Raw genomic sequence first — 14370 nt, 5'->3', positions numbered from 1 at the left:
CTAATTATTTTCTATTTGGAACTATATATGATCATATAGATATGAGAGCCCAGGGTCTACAAACGGTTTGCTTTACTTGGAAGCAACTGCAAGCTGCAACAAACAATTTTGATGAAGCCAACAAACTTGGAGAAGGAGGTTTCGGATCTGTATTCAAAGTATGCTAAATTATATTTCTTCTCAAACGTAGGCACGTACGTACGTGAGAGGATATGGCTTTGGTAGGTAGGTTACTGATATGAGAAACTTATATAATGCAGGGAGATCTGTCGGATGGAACTATTATAGCAGTGAAGCAACTTTCTTCCAAGTCATGCCAAGGAAACCGCGAATTTGTGAATGAGATAGGAATGATCTCAGGTCTCAATCATCCAAACCTTGTCAAGCTTTATGGTTGCTGTGTCGACAAGGATCAATTACTGCTCGTATATGAATACATGGAAAATAACTCCCTTGCTCTTGCCTTGTTTGGTAATTTAAAGTCATGCAGTTTTTTTTTACATTTTGAGTCTAATTCAAGTGTAAATCTTATTCATCATTAAAAAAAAAAAAAAAAAAAAAAATCTTATTCATTACTTGTAAAGTGATATAACATTCCTCTTTTGTTTACATCCCATTGTCAGGAAAGATGTCTCCAAAACTAGATTGGGCAGCTAGACAAAAAATCTGTGTGGGGATCGCAAGAGGACTTGAATTCCTCCATGAAGGATCGACGATCAGAATGGTTCATCGTGACATAAAAACAACAAATGTGCTTCTAGACGCTGACCTTAATGCAAAGATATCTGATTTTGGGTTGGCTAGGCTCCATGAATCAGAAGACAGTCACATTAGCACCAAAATTGCAGGAACCATGTAAGTATATATAGAAGTAGAACGTAAAACTAAAACCGCAATCATTGCTTAAGAAATACCTAGCTCATTCATGGTTTCTCTAATGCTGCAGCGGATATATGGCTCCTGAATATGCATTATGGGGTCAACTGACAGAGAAAGCAGACGTGTACAGCTTCGGTGTTGTGGCAATGGAAATTGTTAGTGGAAAGCATAATGCGAACCAGAAGGGAAGTGTTGATCACGTCTCGCTTATCAATTGGGTAACAATGGAGCTTTTCTTTCTTTTTAATTAGCCCATTATGTACAGTATATCTGTTTCCATAAGTTAACTTCAACCCGTTGTTATATCAACACTCAGGCACTGACGCTGCAACAGACAGGAGATATAATGGAGATCATAGATTCAAAGCTCGAAGGTGAGTTCAACAGCGATGAAGCCGTAAGAATGATCAAAGTTGCTCTCATTTGCACAAACTCATCTCCTTCCTTGAGGCCAGCAATGTCAGAGGCTGTTAAAATGCTTGAGGGAGAGATCGAAATAAAACAGGTTATGTCAGATCCTGGTTTATATGGACACAACTGGAGCTTCTCCAAGCTGAGCGACCTTGATAAACATGGTAGCTCGAGCACGTCTGGTGTAACGACCGACCAAACAACAACAACAATAAAATCCTCTGTTTCTGATCTCTACCCATTATACCCACAATCCGTGATCCAGACTCCAACCGTATAATTACCATCCTCGTCACAGTAAAATTAAAAGCTGTACATGTCTTGTCTCTTATCACTTCAGAGGCTTGTGAGGTTATCCTAAAGTTATAGATCGTTTTATCATTAAAGTTGTGTGAAACTTTACTATATAGTTAAGCTAAATTAATGTATATCCAAAAGAAAAAGTATATATCTCTTATGAATGTTTGCCAAACTCGAATCATGTATACCAAGGTCACACTCGCACTTGCCGCACTTACACAAACGCAATGGACGATAGCTCGCCATACTATCCCAAATACGAGTCAATTTTCCAAAGTAAGTCTCGATAGTGAGTCCCCTTTGTTTGCAGCATGCGAGGTCTGCCTTGATTTGTTGAACTCTAGGTCCATTAGTCACCGAGAATCGCTTCTGTAAGTGATCCCATAAATCTTTCGCAACATCTCTGTGAGAGATGTTCGAACGAAGTGCCGGTTCGATCGACATCTTGATCCAAGACACGAGGAGTGCTTGGATTGTCCACCAATCTTCAAGGTCCGCAGAGCCTTCTTCTGGTCGCGGGATTGCTCCATTAAGAAATCCAAATTTCTTGCGAGAACACAACGCCGTCTTCATACCGCATGACCACTCATCGTAGTTCGTGCCTGTGAGCAAAGGGTGAGAAATCACCGCTCCGGGGTTGTCGGCAGCTGTCAAGTCGTACGGAGATATGGTTCGTCGGACCTCCGTTGTCGTTGTCGTTGTCGTTGTCGGGTTCCGGGTTAGGTTCATCGGTGGTGATGATCCATCGTTTGTGGTCGTCATCGTCGTTTTTGGGTAGTTTCAGAAAGTAAATCAGAGATTTTGCTCTGATACCATAAAGAATCGAGAACGATGGAAAGAATATTTCTGAATGTATTTCGATGATGAGGTTACATAGCTTTTATACAATGACATAAGATATGAGAATATCTAATTACAATAAATGTACAATCGTGATCATATCCCGGTTACTTGATAACAGGAACTTGATGCTCAAGGTGCGGAACTGAATCCTCTGATTCCGCGATTACTTGCTGAATCAAAATCCCTTTCTTTTCACTTTGGTTGAACATTTTTCCGAACTCATTTTCATTAGATTGACTCGGATGCCATAAAATGGACATGAAAGACAGAAATAGTAACTCTATGATCATTTAACCAATTGTAGGGTTTATTGTTTACATAAATGACGTAGAAACAAATTTCTTCATAAATTATATATTATCTTCTTCTTAACACTTTTCTCTTGAAAAAGAAAAACGAGTACTGAAATGACTTGCGTTTCAAGCCATCGTCGTTGTCTTCTGATTACTCTTGATTAAGATCATCCTCTGAATCTGCTTATGATGTGTACACAAGTGACAAGCCCATTGTTATTGCTAGATAGTAAAGCGAACCGTCTAATTAGGATAATTCTTTGGTGTTCACCTCTCTTATTCACTTCGGCTTTATTAACCAATCAAAATATCATGTCATATCATATTAAAAAGATAAAGTAAAATAAAATAAAAAAGACCAAAAAAAATTTAAAAGCAAATACTGTAGATTTTTATTGAAGAAATTATGTAGGTTTTGGGTTTACAAAATAGGAGTTAGGAAATTAAACAAACCAAAATAATTAATATCATCTAAATAAAAAAATATTAATGTTATCTAAATAAAAAAAATCAATTTTAAAATCATTAATCCTAATATTATTTATAGTTATATAATTATGATATCTAAACTCTAACCACTCTTTTATAAACTCAAACTGACATAAATTTTTTTTAATTGTAAAATCTAAACCATAACCACTCTTTTATAAACTCAAACCGACATATAATTTATTTTAATTATGAAATCTAAACCCTAAATCCTAATCATTCTTTTATAAACCCAAACCGAAATATAATTTTTTAAAATAGTAAAATCTAAACCCTACCCTAACCATTTTTTTATAAAACCAAACCAACATATAATTTCTTTTAATTATAAAATTTAAACCCTAACCACTCTTTTATAAACTCAAATCAACATATAATTTTGATTAATTATAAAATCTAAACCATAATCTTCCATTATAAACCCAAACCAACATAATTTCCTTCAAAAACATCTGTAGAATTTTGTTCTTTAAATAGTTTTGTCTTTTTGATTTTAATTTTAATTTATTTTTAAATATGATATAACATGATATATTATTAAATTTTGATTGGTTAATTAAAAGGAAGGAAATTAGAGAGGGGTGAACCCAATAAATTTTCGTCTAGTTATATCTACGCTACTCGCTAGTGTTCTTAATTGTGGTGGGCTACAACATTATGCATGTGCAGCTCGATAGAAGTGTGAAATTAAGGCTATCTCACAGCGTTCGTGCTAGTAATTGGAACGGGTCGTAATTTAGACTAGGCCTGGGCAAATAAACCGAACCCGAGGAACCGACCCGACCCTGACCCGCAAAAACTCGACCCGACTCCGACCCGCTTCTGTATAAATAACCACTCAATTTTTGTTTCCAAATAGCCATAGGTATCGGGTATTACCTGAACCGAACCCGAGGAACCGACGATATCTGTTTGAACCCGAGTACAATTATACAGCATATACACCTTATCCCTTATGAATCAGCGATGATTTGATTTCATAAAACCGTTTGCCTTATTCTCCCTCTCTAAATCATTGTGAATCTTCCTAAAAACTCATAACCATGTCGAACTTGCCTGATTTTGTCCGATTTCAAGAATCTTTTGGTTTTATAAACCAAAACCCATACCCAAAACCTAAGTCCGCCGTTAGCTTCATCGTTGGGTTTACTAACATTTTGTTTTTGTTTGTTTTCAGAGTTTCAAAATGAAAACAATTAGAACTCAGAGACTCATGAGAAGACATTATACTTGGCGATAAGTTCAGCTCTTACATATTTTTGTTCTTTCAAGTGAGGCTTAGTTTTTAAAATATTTAGTTTGATGTAACAGGTCATGATCTATGGATAATGTGTTAAAGGCTGACATGCTGGGATGATTCTTCTTTCTTTTTTTCTTTCATTTGCGAAACATGCTTTTCTATGTTGGGATGTTTAAGTTTTGTTTCCTTTGTTGGGATGTTTAAGATTTTAAGATATGCTTTTCTTTGTTGGGATGCTTATTTTACGAGACATGGTATGTGTTTGAATTGTTTTGCGAGACATGATATGCTCAGTTTCATTTGTTTAAGATTTCATGTTATGCAGTTTCATTTGTTTTTCGGGTTATTCGGGTTTTCTGGGTACTTTTCAGGTTTTTGTGGGTACTTTGGATATGTTCGAGTAGGTATTATCCATAACCGAATATATTTTGGATACATTACAGGTTTCTTAAAGTCAATACCCAAATAACCCGAACCCGAGAAGAATCGAACCTGACCCCGACCCAAAATTATATGAACACTTGTTCGGATCCTATATTTGTAAACTCGAAAAACCTGAACCCGAATTACCCGAACCTGACCCCGACCTGAACACCAAAATGCCAAGACCTAATTTAGACCATTTCATTTTTTTATTGCCACAAAAAAACGAAAAAAAAAAAAAGAAGAAACCTTACGTACGCCACATGCGCCATTGAATTGCACTTTACTACAATAACATTTGACAATGCCTTTATTGCCATGCGTTTACTTAGAAAACTAGAGTCTTTAATACCTTTTTCTTAGCAATTTTTTCTTCCGTCGTCGTTTATAGTTCACACGATAGATTCAAACCCAAATGACAAGGCGAGAACAATATTCCAAATTATTAAACTACATGTGGTCGTCCTTCTATCATTAATTAGATTGCCGACGTGATTATATGAAAACTTGTTATATATATATATATATAGCGACAGTTATTTTGTCATCTAAATCCTTTAACCCATCTTCATTTTTTAAATAGCAACGGACGAGATTTCTTGCCGTCATTGCCTCATTGGCTATCACTATTTTAGAATTTATTGTCATCACTCATCATGCCAATAATTACGGTGAGTTGAACGCCACCGGGAGTGGGATATGAACTGGTCATGCAATAATGCACGTTGTTTTGAGGCCTTTTTCAAAAAAAATACTAGAGGATCGAGAATATTTCGTCTTCGTCCGGACCTCAGTGTTAACGGAGTCGTCGTCGTCATCAACAACTTTAGGGGACAAGAAACATCACGCATTCGTGAACTTGGACATCAAAACGAATTTTGGTCAATTATATTTATATATCTCTACTATTTAGTTACTCTACGACTTTATCAGTTATCCCTAGAATCAAAGGAAAAATATTTTCATTTTTATAAATAAATAAATATTTTCATTTTAATTGTTCTGTCTTCTCTTCATTAGTATACTTTAATTCTCTTTTGTTACTAATTTTTTTTTTGTCGTAAATTCTATTTTCTGGTTGCATTTGAGCGAGAACAGAGAGCTCAAGACCCTTAGCCTTCCAGGGAAACTTCCACATGAATTGGCCGACCTTCGATATTTGCAAAGGATGTGAGTTCAACCAAAAAACACAACTAAACTATTTGACTTCTTCTTTACGTTACTTGCTTCGTTGGTTATATCAAACTTACATAAATTGAAAAAAAAAATAGTAACGAAAAAACCTAAATATAGTTTTAATTATTTTATTCTTTATTCATTACGTAACAAATGCACTATGTTCGTAACATATAGTATTGCTTTTCCGTAACATATAAGTATGTTAGATTTTTTTTCCGTGCAGATCTAATTTATTGGCTAAAAAGTATAACTCATAATGACAAAATTAGACGTTTTGCATAAGAGAATAAATAACATCTTTCAGGAATAAAAAATAGTTTATGTAATAGGCTTCCTTAATTAATACTATGACTAGAATATCACCTGTGCTAGAGCACGGGTTGAAATTCTTTCCATTTGTTTATTTGGTAATTTTTATTTAAAACATCGTATATGTGATTATTTTATTTGTTTTAAAGTTTTTTTTGGATGGAACACGGATTAAGTTGTGTGATAAAATTAATTTTCTTTGTTAATTTATTTGATTTGTTTAGTATTTAAAATTATATATTGTATTTTGATTGTTAATTCTATGATTTAACCTATAGTATAACGCATACTAATTTTAGGACCAAATATGTAACGTATATTTGTCAAAATCATTGTGACCGAGAAAGCCTACCAAACAATATGATTCCAAACTTAAATTTAATCCGACAAATCATATTTTTGAAATTTTAACCGTGTTCTAGCAAGAAATCATATTTCTTGAAATTTTTTCATATTATAGTGACATATAATTGACCCGTGCTATAACAAATCAAATTAAAGTGTTTATGATTTTTAACTTTTTGACCTATCATATATTTATGATATTCTTAAAAATATCAAATTAAACTATTTTTAAAGATTCCAAATTAAATTATTTAAATTTTTTATTATAGTATATAAAACTATACAATTCAACAAAAGAAATATATGAAATAAATTTAAATATTAAAATTTTGACTAAGTATAATTTTCTGATAAACTAAAGTAAGATTTTATTTTTAGTATAATCGGAAATCACTTGTAATCTGTGGAAGAATGATTAATTTCTGAGATTTTTTTGACTATATATATATGGTTAGTTAAATATTCTTTGAAAATTCTATTTTATTCTTTAGAATTTATTTTTAGGAGGATCCTAATTCTAAATCTATATAACCTATCAAATAATTAATCCATATAACCTATCAAATAATAGATTTTAGTTATAACCTATATTAATATTATATGTTCTACCAATTTGAAGTTGTGTTCTTCCGTTTTATTAAAAATGGGATAACAATAATTCAAATGATTGGCATAAGTAAAAGTGACCAATGATGGCCATTTTCTTTGTTACATATCTATGACTTGTTAGTCAATCACCTAAATCATTCTCAACTGAAACTGAATTGCAGTAAATCAAACCTGAAATACTCTGTTTTCTTACTGTTTGAGATTCCCCTCGTTTCTGAATGCTTCAAGTATAAAAATTTGAAACCTACAAAAGATATGGAGAAATCAACAAATCCTGTAGCGACTAGCGCGAGAATCACCAAAGTGAAGCATGAACAAACTTTCAACCTTGCTTTTCCTCTTATTTGCAGCGAATTGTGCCGGAACTACCTATCTGGCTCAATCCCGATGGAGTGGGCTTCAATGCCACACCTCACCACCATGTTTGCTCTCTCTCTCTCTCTGATGCTTCATCCTCATGATTTGCGAGTAACGTTGATATTTCTCGCAGCTCGGTCTGCGCAAATAATTTGTCTGGGAACTTACCACGTGGATTACAACACTTCAAGAATCTAACATTCTTGTACGTCACACAAATTTTTTTTACCGGCCCGTACGTAGTTATGTGCCATTTACTTGCATTATTATTTTCCAGAGGAATTGAAGCAAACCAGTTCTCTGGTCCGATTCCTGATGAGCTTGGTAACTTGATCAACCTTGAAAATTTGTAAGACCTTTTACATCGTAACCAATTTTGAAAAACCGCAAGAGTCTTTAGGTATTGAGCTTTTCTAAAACTGGCTTTTTCAGGCAACTTGGATCCAATCGATTTACGGGAAGCCTACCTAGCTCTCTCGCTAAACTGATTAACCTCAAGGATTTGTAAGTTGTGTTTGTCTACTTTGGAAATGGAAAATTTTAAAAGCATTTTTTTTTCTTCGTACGTAACTGGAATTAAAGATTATAGTAAATTCTTGAAGTTCTTGAGGACATGGATACATTTTGCTGGTCGCTTCCAAGAAGAAGTTTATTTTTAGAATTTAGAGTAAACTGAAATATGTTTGATTTTAAAGCCTTTGAGTTGAATCTAGTCCTCGATTTTAGATATGTGTTGTTTCTTCCTAGTACGGATTGTTTGGTTGTAAATTGATTTGACACTTGCAAAATGCTTTGCCTTACTATATGAATAGCTCTAAACTAGTTGTATATTTTCATTATGCAGCAGGATAAGTGACAATAACTTTACTGGCATCATCCCAGGATATATTGGCAACTGGTCTCAGCTTCGAGAGTTGTAAGCTTGTCCTTTACTAAATTATTGTAATTTCTCTTATATATAGTTTGTGTTTCTGCACCGCCTAACTTGTTCTTTTGGTTATGATCAACACTCAACAGACATTTATCCGCAAGTGGACTGAAAGGACCTATTCCTGAAGTTGGCCGCCTAACAAAACTTAAGAAACTGTAAGTAACTACTTAGATAATATCAATAAGGACATAAAGTTGAAACAAGACTAATGTTTTAAGCGATATACTCATGCAGGATTATTAGTGGTACGAGTGGGATAAACTCTTTTCCAAATATAACCAGCGACGCCATCAAAACCTTGTATTTATTTTTCTAGTAATCTTTAATTTTCTTGTCTTGAGGCTTGTTTCTATCTGAAAATTTCTAACAAATATCTTTGTGTCTGTTTCAGAATTTTGAGGAATGTGAGTTTGTATGGTTTGATTCCTTCTTACATTTGGAGTAAGCCAGAGCTAAGGACTCTGTAAGTTCTTTCTTGTCACAAGGTTGAAACTTGTCAGTTAATATACTCCACATTTACGTGTTGAGGACGTTAGGTAATCTCATTACATTGTTCATTTATATGCTTATATTTACTGGACTATATCATGGGTAAGCACATAAATAAATATGCATGTATGAGAGAGTCTAATTAGGAACATGTTTGCTGCAGTGATTTATCGTTTAACAAGTTGACTGGTGAAATTCATGGAGTACGAAACACACCAATATATACGTAAGTGCTATATTCTGAGATTCAGAATGTCAAAGAGTTGAAACCTTAAGTGAATACAACAGTATCATGATCAAGTATGCATCGTTTTTTCACACATGTTCTTTCAGCTATTTGACTGGAAATAGGCTTTCTGGAACCGTTGAATCTAGTGTTTTTCTCAATGACAAATCCAATATGTACGTGTAGGCTTTTCCCTTATCAATATATCACTTGAGATATTTCTGGTTCAACTTATTTGTCTTCTTGTTTCTATTTTGGTTATTTCTCACAGTGATCTCTCTTACAACAATTTCTCATGGTCGTCTAGCTGCAAGGATAAGAGGTACGAACATGATTTCTTGGTAGATATGATACAAGCTGCGCATGCATGTTGAAGTTTGTATTTTCACTTTCTGTTGAATCGGTAATATTAACACATACCGGAGCTCATATTTGAAGACAAATTTGTAAGTACACTCTTTTTATCTAACCTTGGAGCAATTAAGCAACAAGAACATATAAAACTTATTTTGATAGTCTTTTTATACAGAACCGGGATTCTCCCATGCGCTGGTCCAATAAGCTGCACTAGTTGTAAGTACATAATGCTTAGTGCTTTTAGCTTAGTACATAAGTCTCTCTTTTAGCTGATGGTGATAAACTGATAATCATGATTGGGGTTGTAGATCAGCGATTTCTACATATAAATTGTGGTGGAGACAACATAGTAATTACAAACTCTTCTCATAAAATCACTTATCAAGCTGATAACTACAAACTCAGTGCTGCAACGAATCAGCACTTCAAAAACAACTGGGGAATCAGTAACACAGGTGTGTTTAAAGATGATAGTGAGGATCAGTACATCCTTTCAACTAGTCTACCTGGAGATTATCCTGATATTTATACGACTGCACGTCGATCTGCTCTCTCCCTCGTGTATTACGCGTTCTGCTTGGAAAATGGAGCTTACGATGTGAAGCTTCATTTTATGGAGATTCAGTTTTCTGATGAAGAACTATACAAGCGTCTCGGCAGACGCATATTTGATGTCTATGTTCAGGTAAAGCTTTCTTGGCAGACGCATGTTTACTGAAGATTTGAAATTCATTTGCTTTTGTTTTTTTTTTCTTCCCTGTTAGGGGAAATTGTTCTTGAGAGACTTTAACATCAAAGAGGAGGCTAATGGAGCTCTGAAACCTATTATGAAAGAAAAGAAAGCTGTGAATGTGACGGATAATATGTTAGAGATTCGGTTGTATTGGGCGGGGAAAGGGACAACCCTCATTCCTGAAAGAGGAAATTATGGTCCTCTTATCTCTGCTATCTCCTTGTGTCACAGTAAGTGTACTCTTCCCCTCTGCTGGTTTGAAAATCCACATTATTTGACTATCTAAAGTCTCTGCTTTAGCAACTTACTCTGCATCTTATTGCTTTTGTGTCTTTCAGTCTTTCTTCACATTGACTTGTTTCACTCTCAAGTGTCCACCTAAAGCTAATATTCATCTTTCAAAACTTTCTCAGGTCAGGAGCCACGATGTGGAGGTCCAAAATCAAAAAGAAACTACTTCGTTAAAGATATTTTCTTGTCGCTTGGAGTATATATATTTACACTTTTATTGTCTCGTTTGCAGCGGAGAAAACAGAACATCATACTAAGTATCCCTTAATTGTTGGGGTCACGGTTGCTTCGGTAACAATTATTCTCTCGGCTTTGGGAATATATGCATGGAAAATATGCAGAGGAGACAAGAACATAACAGAACGAGGTATTCAAGAATTCACAGCGTATGAATTGGTTCCAAGAAGGCAATCCATATGTTTTAGCCATTAGTATAATGATTGTCTGTTGTGAACGTGATCACGTATATAGAACTGAGAGCACAGGGTCTGCAAACGCTTTGCTTTACTTGGAGGCAACTACAAGCTGCAACAAACAATTTTGATGAAGCCAACAAACTTGGAGAAGGAGGCTTCGGATCCGTATTTAAAGTAAGATGCAAAGTTTTTCCAAAATGTAGATTATTGTTGCTTTGGGTTTCTGATATAAGAAACTTAATGCAGGGAGAGCTGTCAGATGGAACTATCATAGCAGTGAAGCAGCTTTCTTCCAAGTCATGCCAAGCAAACCGCGAATTTGTGAATGAAATAGGAATGATCTCAGGTCTGAATCATCCAAACCTTGTCAAGCTTTATGGTTGCTGTGTCGAGAAGAATCACTTGCTTCTCGTGTATGAGTACATGGAAAATAACTCCCTTGCTCTTCAGCTGCTTGGTAAATAAAAGTCACTCAGCTTTTCCAGACGTTTTAAGTCCAATTCATGTGCACATATATGTAATTTCACCTTGGTTAACATCCATTGCCAGGAAAGGGTTCCTTGAAACTGGACTGGGCAGCAAGACAAAAAATCTGTGTCGGAATAGCAAGAGGTCTTGCCTTCCTTCACGAAGGATCAGCCATAAGGATGGTTCACCGTGACATAAAAACAACTAATGTGCTTCTAGACGCCGACCTTAACGCAAAGATATCTGATTTTGGGTTGGCTAGGCTCCATGAAGCAGAACACAGTCACATTAGCACAAAAATTGCAGGAACCATGTAAGGATATAACATGAAACTAAACCGCAATCATGGCTGAAGAAATATCTCATTCTTGGTTTCTCTAATGCTGCAGTGGTTACATGGCTCCAGAATATGCATTATGGGGTCAACTAACAGAGAAAGCAGACGTGTACAGCTTCGGTGTTGTGGCAATGGAAATTGTTAGTGGAAAGAGTAATACAAAACAGCAGGGAAGTTCTGATAACGTCTCTCTTATCAATTGGGTAACCGTGGAGCTTTCTACTATCTCTAGCCCATTTTCAGTTGAATCAATTTTACGATCTGTTTCCATAAGTTTACTGAAACTGGTTCTTACATGAAATCTCAGGCGATGACGCTGCAACAGACAGGGGACATAATGGAGATCGTAGATCCAATGCTCGAAGGTGAGTTCAACAGGAATGAAGCAGTAAGGATGATCAAAGTTGCTCTTGTTTGCATAAACTCATCACCTTCCTTAAGGCCAACAATGTCAGAGGCTGTGCAAATGCTAGAGGGAGAGATCGAAATTACCCAGGTTATGTCAAGTCCTGGTTTATATGGACCCAACTGGAACATCTCAAAGCTGAGGGACATTAATACACATGGTAGCTCGAGCACGTATGGTGTGACCGATCATCAAATGACAACAACAGTGAACTCCTCTGCTTCGGGTTGTGATCTCTACCCATTATACCCAGAATCCATGATCTTAAACTCCACAGTAGAGTTGTCTTCCTCGTCATTGTAATATTAAAAACTATGCACATTGAAACCTTACTATTATCATCGTTAACATAGATCCAAAAACACATCTATATGAATGTTTGTCAAACTTGAACTATACCTTTCTATATGAAACTGTCATAGTGCACACTGAATCAAATTCTCTTTCGTTTCAATTTGGTTGAACACTTTTCTGAACTTATTTACATCAATTTCTCTCCATGGTATTGATTTGGATGGCATCCAAGGACGAGTAACTTGATGATCATTTAACCAAATCTATAAACATACTGCTAATATAAATGATCTAGAAAAAGATGTCTTTATAAGTTTAGATACTCTTGATTTCAACTTGTTTTGATTGAAAACATATTCGAGTAGAGGAAAATGATCAGTTTAGCTCACCAGTAATCGTTGCACCAGCAGACGCCGTTTTTGAAGTAGTGGTATCTCTTTGCATCTCGCTTAATCAGTTCTCTGCCAGTTATCATAGACATCAACTTCATTACATTGTGGCAATCCTTACAAATGCGCATATTAGTTAGCACAGTGATTGAAGATGGAGGTTTTGAGTTAAGAAGTCTTCTAACAACCGCGAGTTCCTCGTTGTAACCATAAATCCGTTGTTTATTCTCCATCACCAGGATTAAAGTACGATAAAACCTCGTATCAGGACCATAACCCATTTCTTTCATTTGTGACCTCAAACTCATTATTGTCTCGTAGATGATATTTGTTTCTTCATGTGAAATATCTTCCGGTCTCCATGTATAAGAATACCGTTCATACGACCGACAGCTCGGTGACTCCTTCACAAAATCCGATGCTTTGGTAGCTACAAGACCTGCCCTCGACACTTTGTCCAATCTCGTGGCATCCAACTTCTCAACCAGCTCAGCACATCTATCTCCAAGCTCAACATCTCCATGAACCCGAGAAAGATTTATGAGTGTTTCCCACACATCAACACTTGGTTCCATCGGCATTCTCATAACAAAGTCCAGTGCCTCATCCAAGTAACCAGATGTTGCCAACATCTTTGTAACACTCTGATAGTGTTCCATGGAAGGTACGATTCCATAGTCTCTGCACATAGACGCAAACTGAAATGATTCTTCTTCAACATCTCCGATCAAACCACACGCAGCGAAGACTTTGTTGAATATTTCCCCATCTGGTTTGTTCCCTTCTCCGAATCCCTCTCAGGCATTTCGTCGAACACGTCCAACGCATCATTAACAGAACCACAAACAGAGTACAAAGTATTGATGAATAATGCCTTGATACTCACAGACTTGCTCAAACTTGTCGATTTGAAACTCACCACCATGATCGCTTCGAATGGTTTTGATTGAACACTTCTCACTATTAATCATCACAAGGATGAATTTTCGGCCAGATATACTCTGAACTTGTATAGGCCCCATCAGATCCATGTGAACCAACTGTAGAGTATGACTTGTGCGAATGTCTGTTAGAAACCCATGATATGCTTTTATCTGCTTGTCCTTGTTGCATGGACCACATACACAGTGTGGATCATCCTTCAGTTTGGGCAGTCCGCGTGCAACTTCTTGGTTAGCCAACTTCAACATTGTGTGAACATTCACATGACCAAGGTTCTGATGCCACAACTCAGTGTCTAACTCCGCAGTGGCATTAAAACATTGCATTTCAGATTTCCACATATAGCTGTTATTCCCAGATCGTCTTCCTCTGAGTTTGACAGACCCTTGTTGATCAATGGCTTTGCAACCCTCC

The 14370-nt window shown here is 35.8% G+C and overlaps 3 protein-coding genes across 5 annotated transcripts; 2 read left to right on the top strand and 1 right to left on the bottom strand.

Moving 5' to 3' along the window:
- Nucleotides 1–41: 41 nt before the first annotated feature.
- Nucleotides 42–1592, top strand: LOC104759512 (putative LRR receptor-like serine/threonine-protein kinase At1g29720). The gene is made up of 5 exons (XM_010482424.2): nucleotides 42–158; nucleotides 261–471; nucleotides 624–855; nucleotides 947–1097; nucleotides 1196–1592. Exons 1-5 carry the CDS (start codon nucleotides 42–44, stop codon nucleotides 1568–1570), a joined length of 1086 nt encoding a protein of 361 aa, XP_010480726.2. The 3' UTR covers nucleotides 1571–1592.
- A 118-nt stretch (nucleotides 1593–1710) lies between these two features.
- Nucleotides 1711–2352, bottom strand: LOC147924063 (uncharacterized). Its single transcript, XM_087496603.1, has one exon. It carries the CDS (start codon nucleotides 2350–2352, stop codon nucleotides 1711–1713), a length of 642 nt encoding a protein of 213 aa, XP_087352729.1.
- Nucleotides 2353–7492: 5140 nt separating this feature from the next.
- Nucleotides 7493–12785, top strand: LOC104759510 (putative LRR receptor-like serine/threonine-protein kinase At1g29720). Of its 3 annotated transcripts, none has more exons than XM_087496271.1 (22): nucleotides 7493–7742; nucleotides 7811–7882; nucleotides 7955–8026; nucleotides 8110–8181; nucleotides 8522–8593; nucleotides 8695–8763; nucleotides 8843–8908; nucleotides 9000–9071; nucleotides 9261–9323; nucleotides 9431–9499; nucleotides 9595–9644; nucleotides 9727–9769; nucleotides 9853–9896; nucleotides 9989–10365; nucleotides 10445–10643; nucleotides 10827–10847; nucleotides 10937–11071; nucleotides 11176–11294; nucleotides 11367–11577; nucleotides 11670–11901; nucleotides 11978–12128; nucleotides 12233–12785. In XM_087496271.1, the coding sequence occupies exons 1-22, from the start codon at nucleotides 7576–7578 to the stop codon at nucleotides 12632–12634; spliced, it is 2778 nt and encodes a 925-aa protein (XP_087352397.1). In that variant the 5' UTR covers nucleotides 7493–7575; the 3' UTR covers nucleotides 12635–12785. The 3 variants fall into 3 exon arrangements, with proteins under 3 accessions (XP_087352397.1, XP_087352396.1, XP_087352398.1); XM_087496270.1 differs by having other exon boundaries at nucleotides 7693–7742; nucleotides 9595–9642; nucleotides 9725–9769; nucleotides 10445–10649; XM_087496272.1 differs by having other exon boundaries at nucleotides 7693–7742; nucleotides 9431–9505; nucleotides 9595–9642; nucleotides 9725–9769; nucleotides 10445–10649.
- The last annotated feature ends 1585 nt before the right edge of the window (nucleotides 12786–14370 follow it).

This window comes from Camelina sativa, chromosome 17, assembly GCF_030686135.1.
Source record: "Camelina sativa cultivar CO46 ecotype springtype chromosome 17, ASM3068613v1".
Classification (NCBI taxonomy): Eukaryota; Viridiplantae; Streptophyta; class Magnoliopsida; order Brassicales; family Brassicaceae; genus Camelina; species Camelina sativa.
The sequence above is the reverse complement of the archived record's forward strand: the minus strand, read 5'-3'. Positions and strand labels throughout refer to the sequence as shown.

What these genes read in the sequence shown, in the direction of transcription:
- LOC104759512 (XM_010482424.2), top strand. Translation starts at nt 42, where the DNA reads ATGAGAGCCCAGGGTCTACAAACGGTTTGCTTTACTTGGAAGCAACTG. An exon ending in GTTTCGGATCTGTATTCAAA is followed by an intron (nt 159 to 260) that starts GTATGCTAAATT and finishes TATATAATGCAG; the next exon opens with GGAGATCTGTCGGATGGAAC. An exon ending in ACCAAAATTGCAGGAACCAT is followed by an intron (nt 856 to 946) that starts GTAAGTATATAT and finishes CTAATGCTGCAG; the next exon opens with CGGATATATGGCTCCTGAAT.
- LOC147924063 (XM_087496603.1), bottom strand. Translation starts at nt 2,352, where the DNA reads ATGACGACCACAAACGATGGATCATCACCACCGATGAACCTAACCCGG.
- LOC104759510 (XM_087496271.1), top strand. Translation starts at nt 7,576, where the DNA reads ATGGAGAAATCAACAAATCCTGTAGCGACTAGCGCGAGAATCACCAAA. An exon ending in CGAAACACACCAATATATAC is followed by an intron (nt 9,324 to 9,430) that starts GTAAGTGCTATA and finishes ATGTTCTTTCAG; the next exon opens with CTATTTGACTGGAAATAGGC. An exon ending in TCATATTTGAAGACAAATTT is followed by an intron (nt 9,770 to 9,852) that starts GTAAGTACACTC and finishes CTTTTTATACAG; the next exon opens with AACCGGGATTCTCCCATGCG.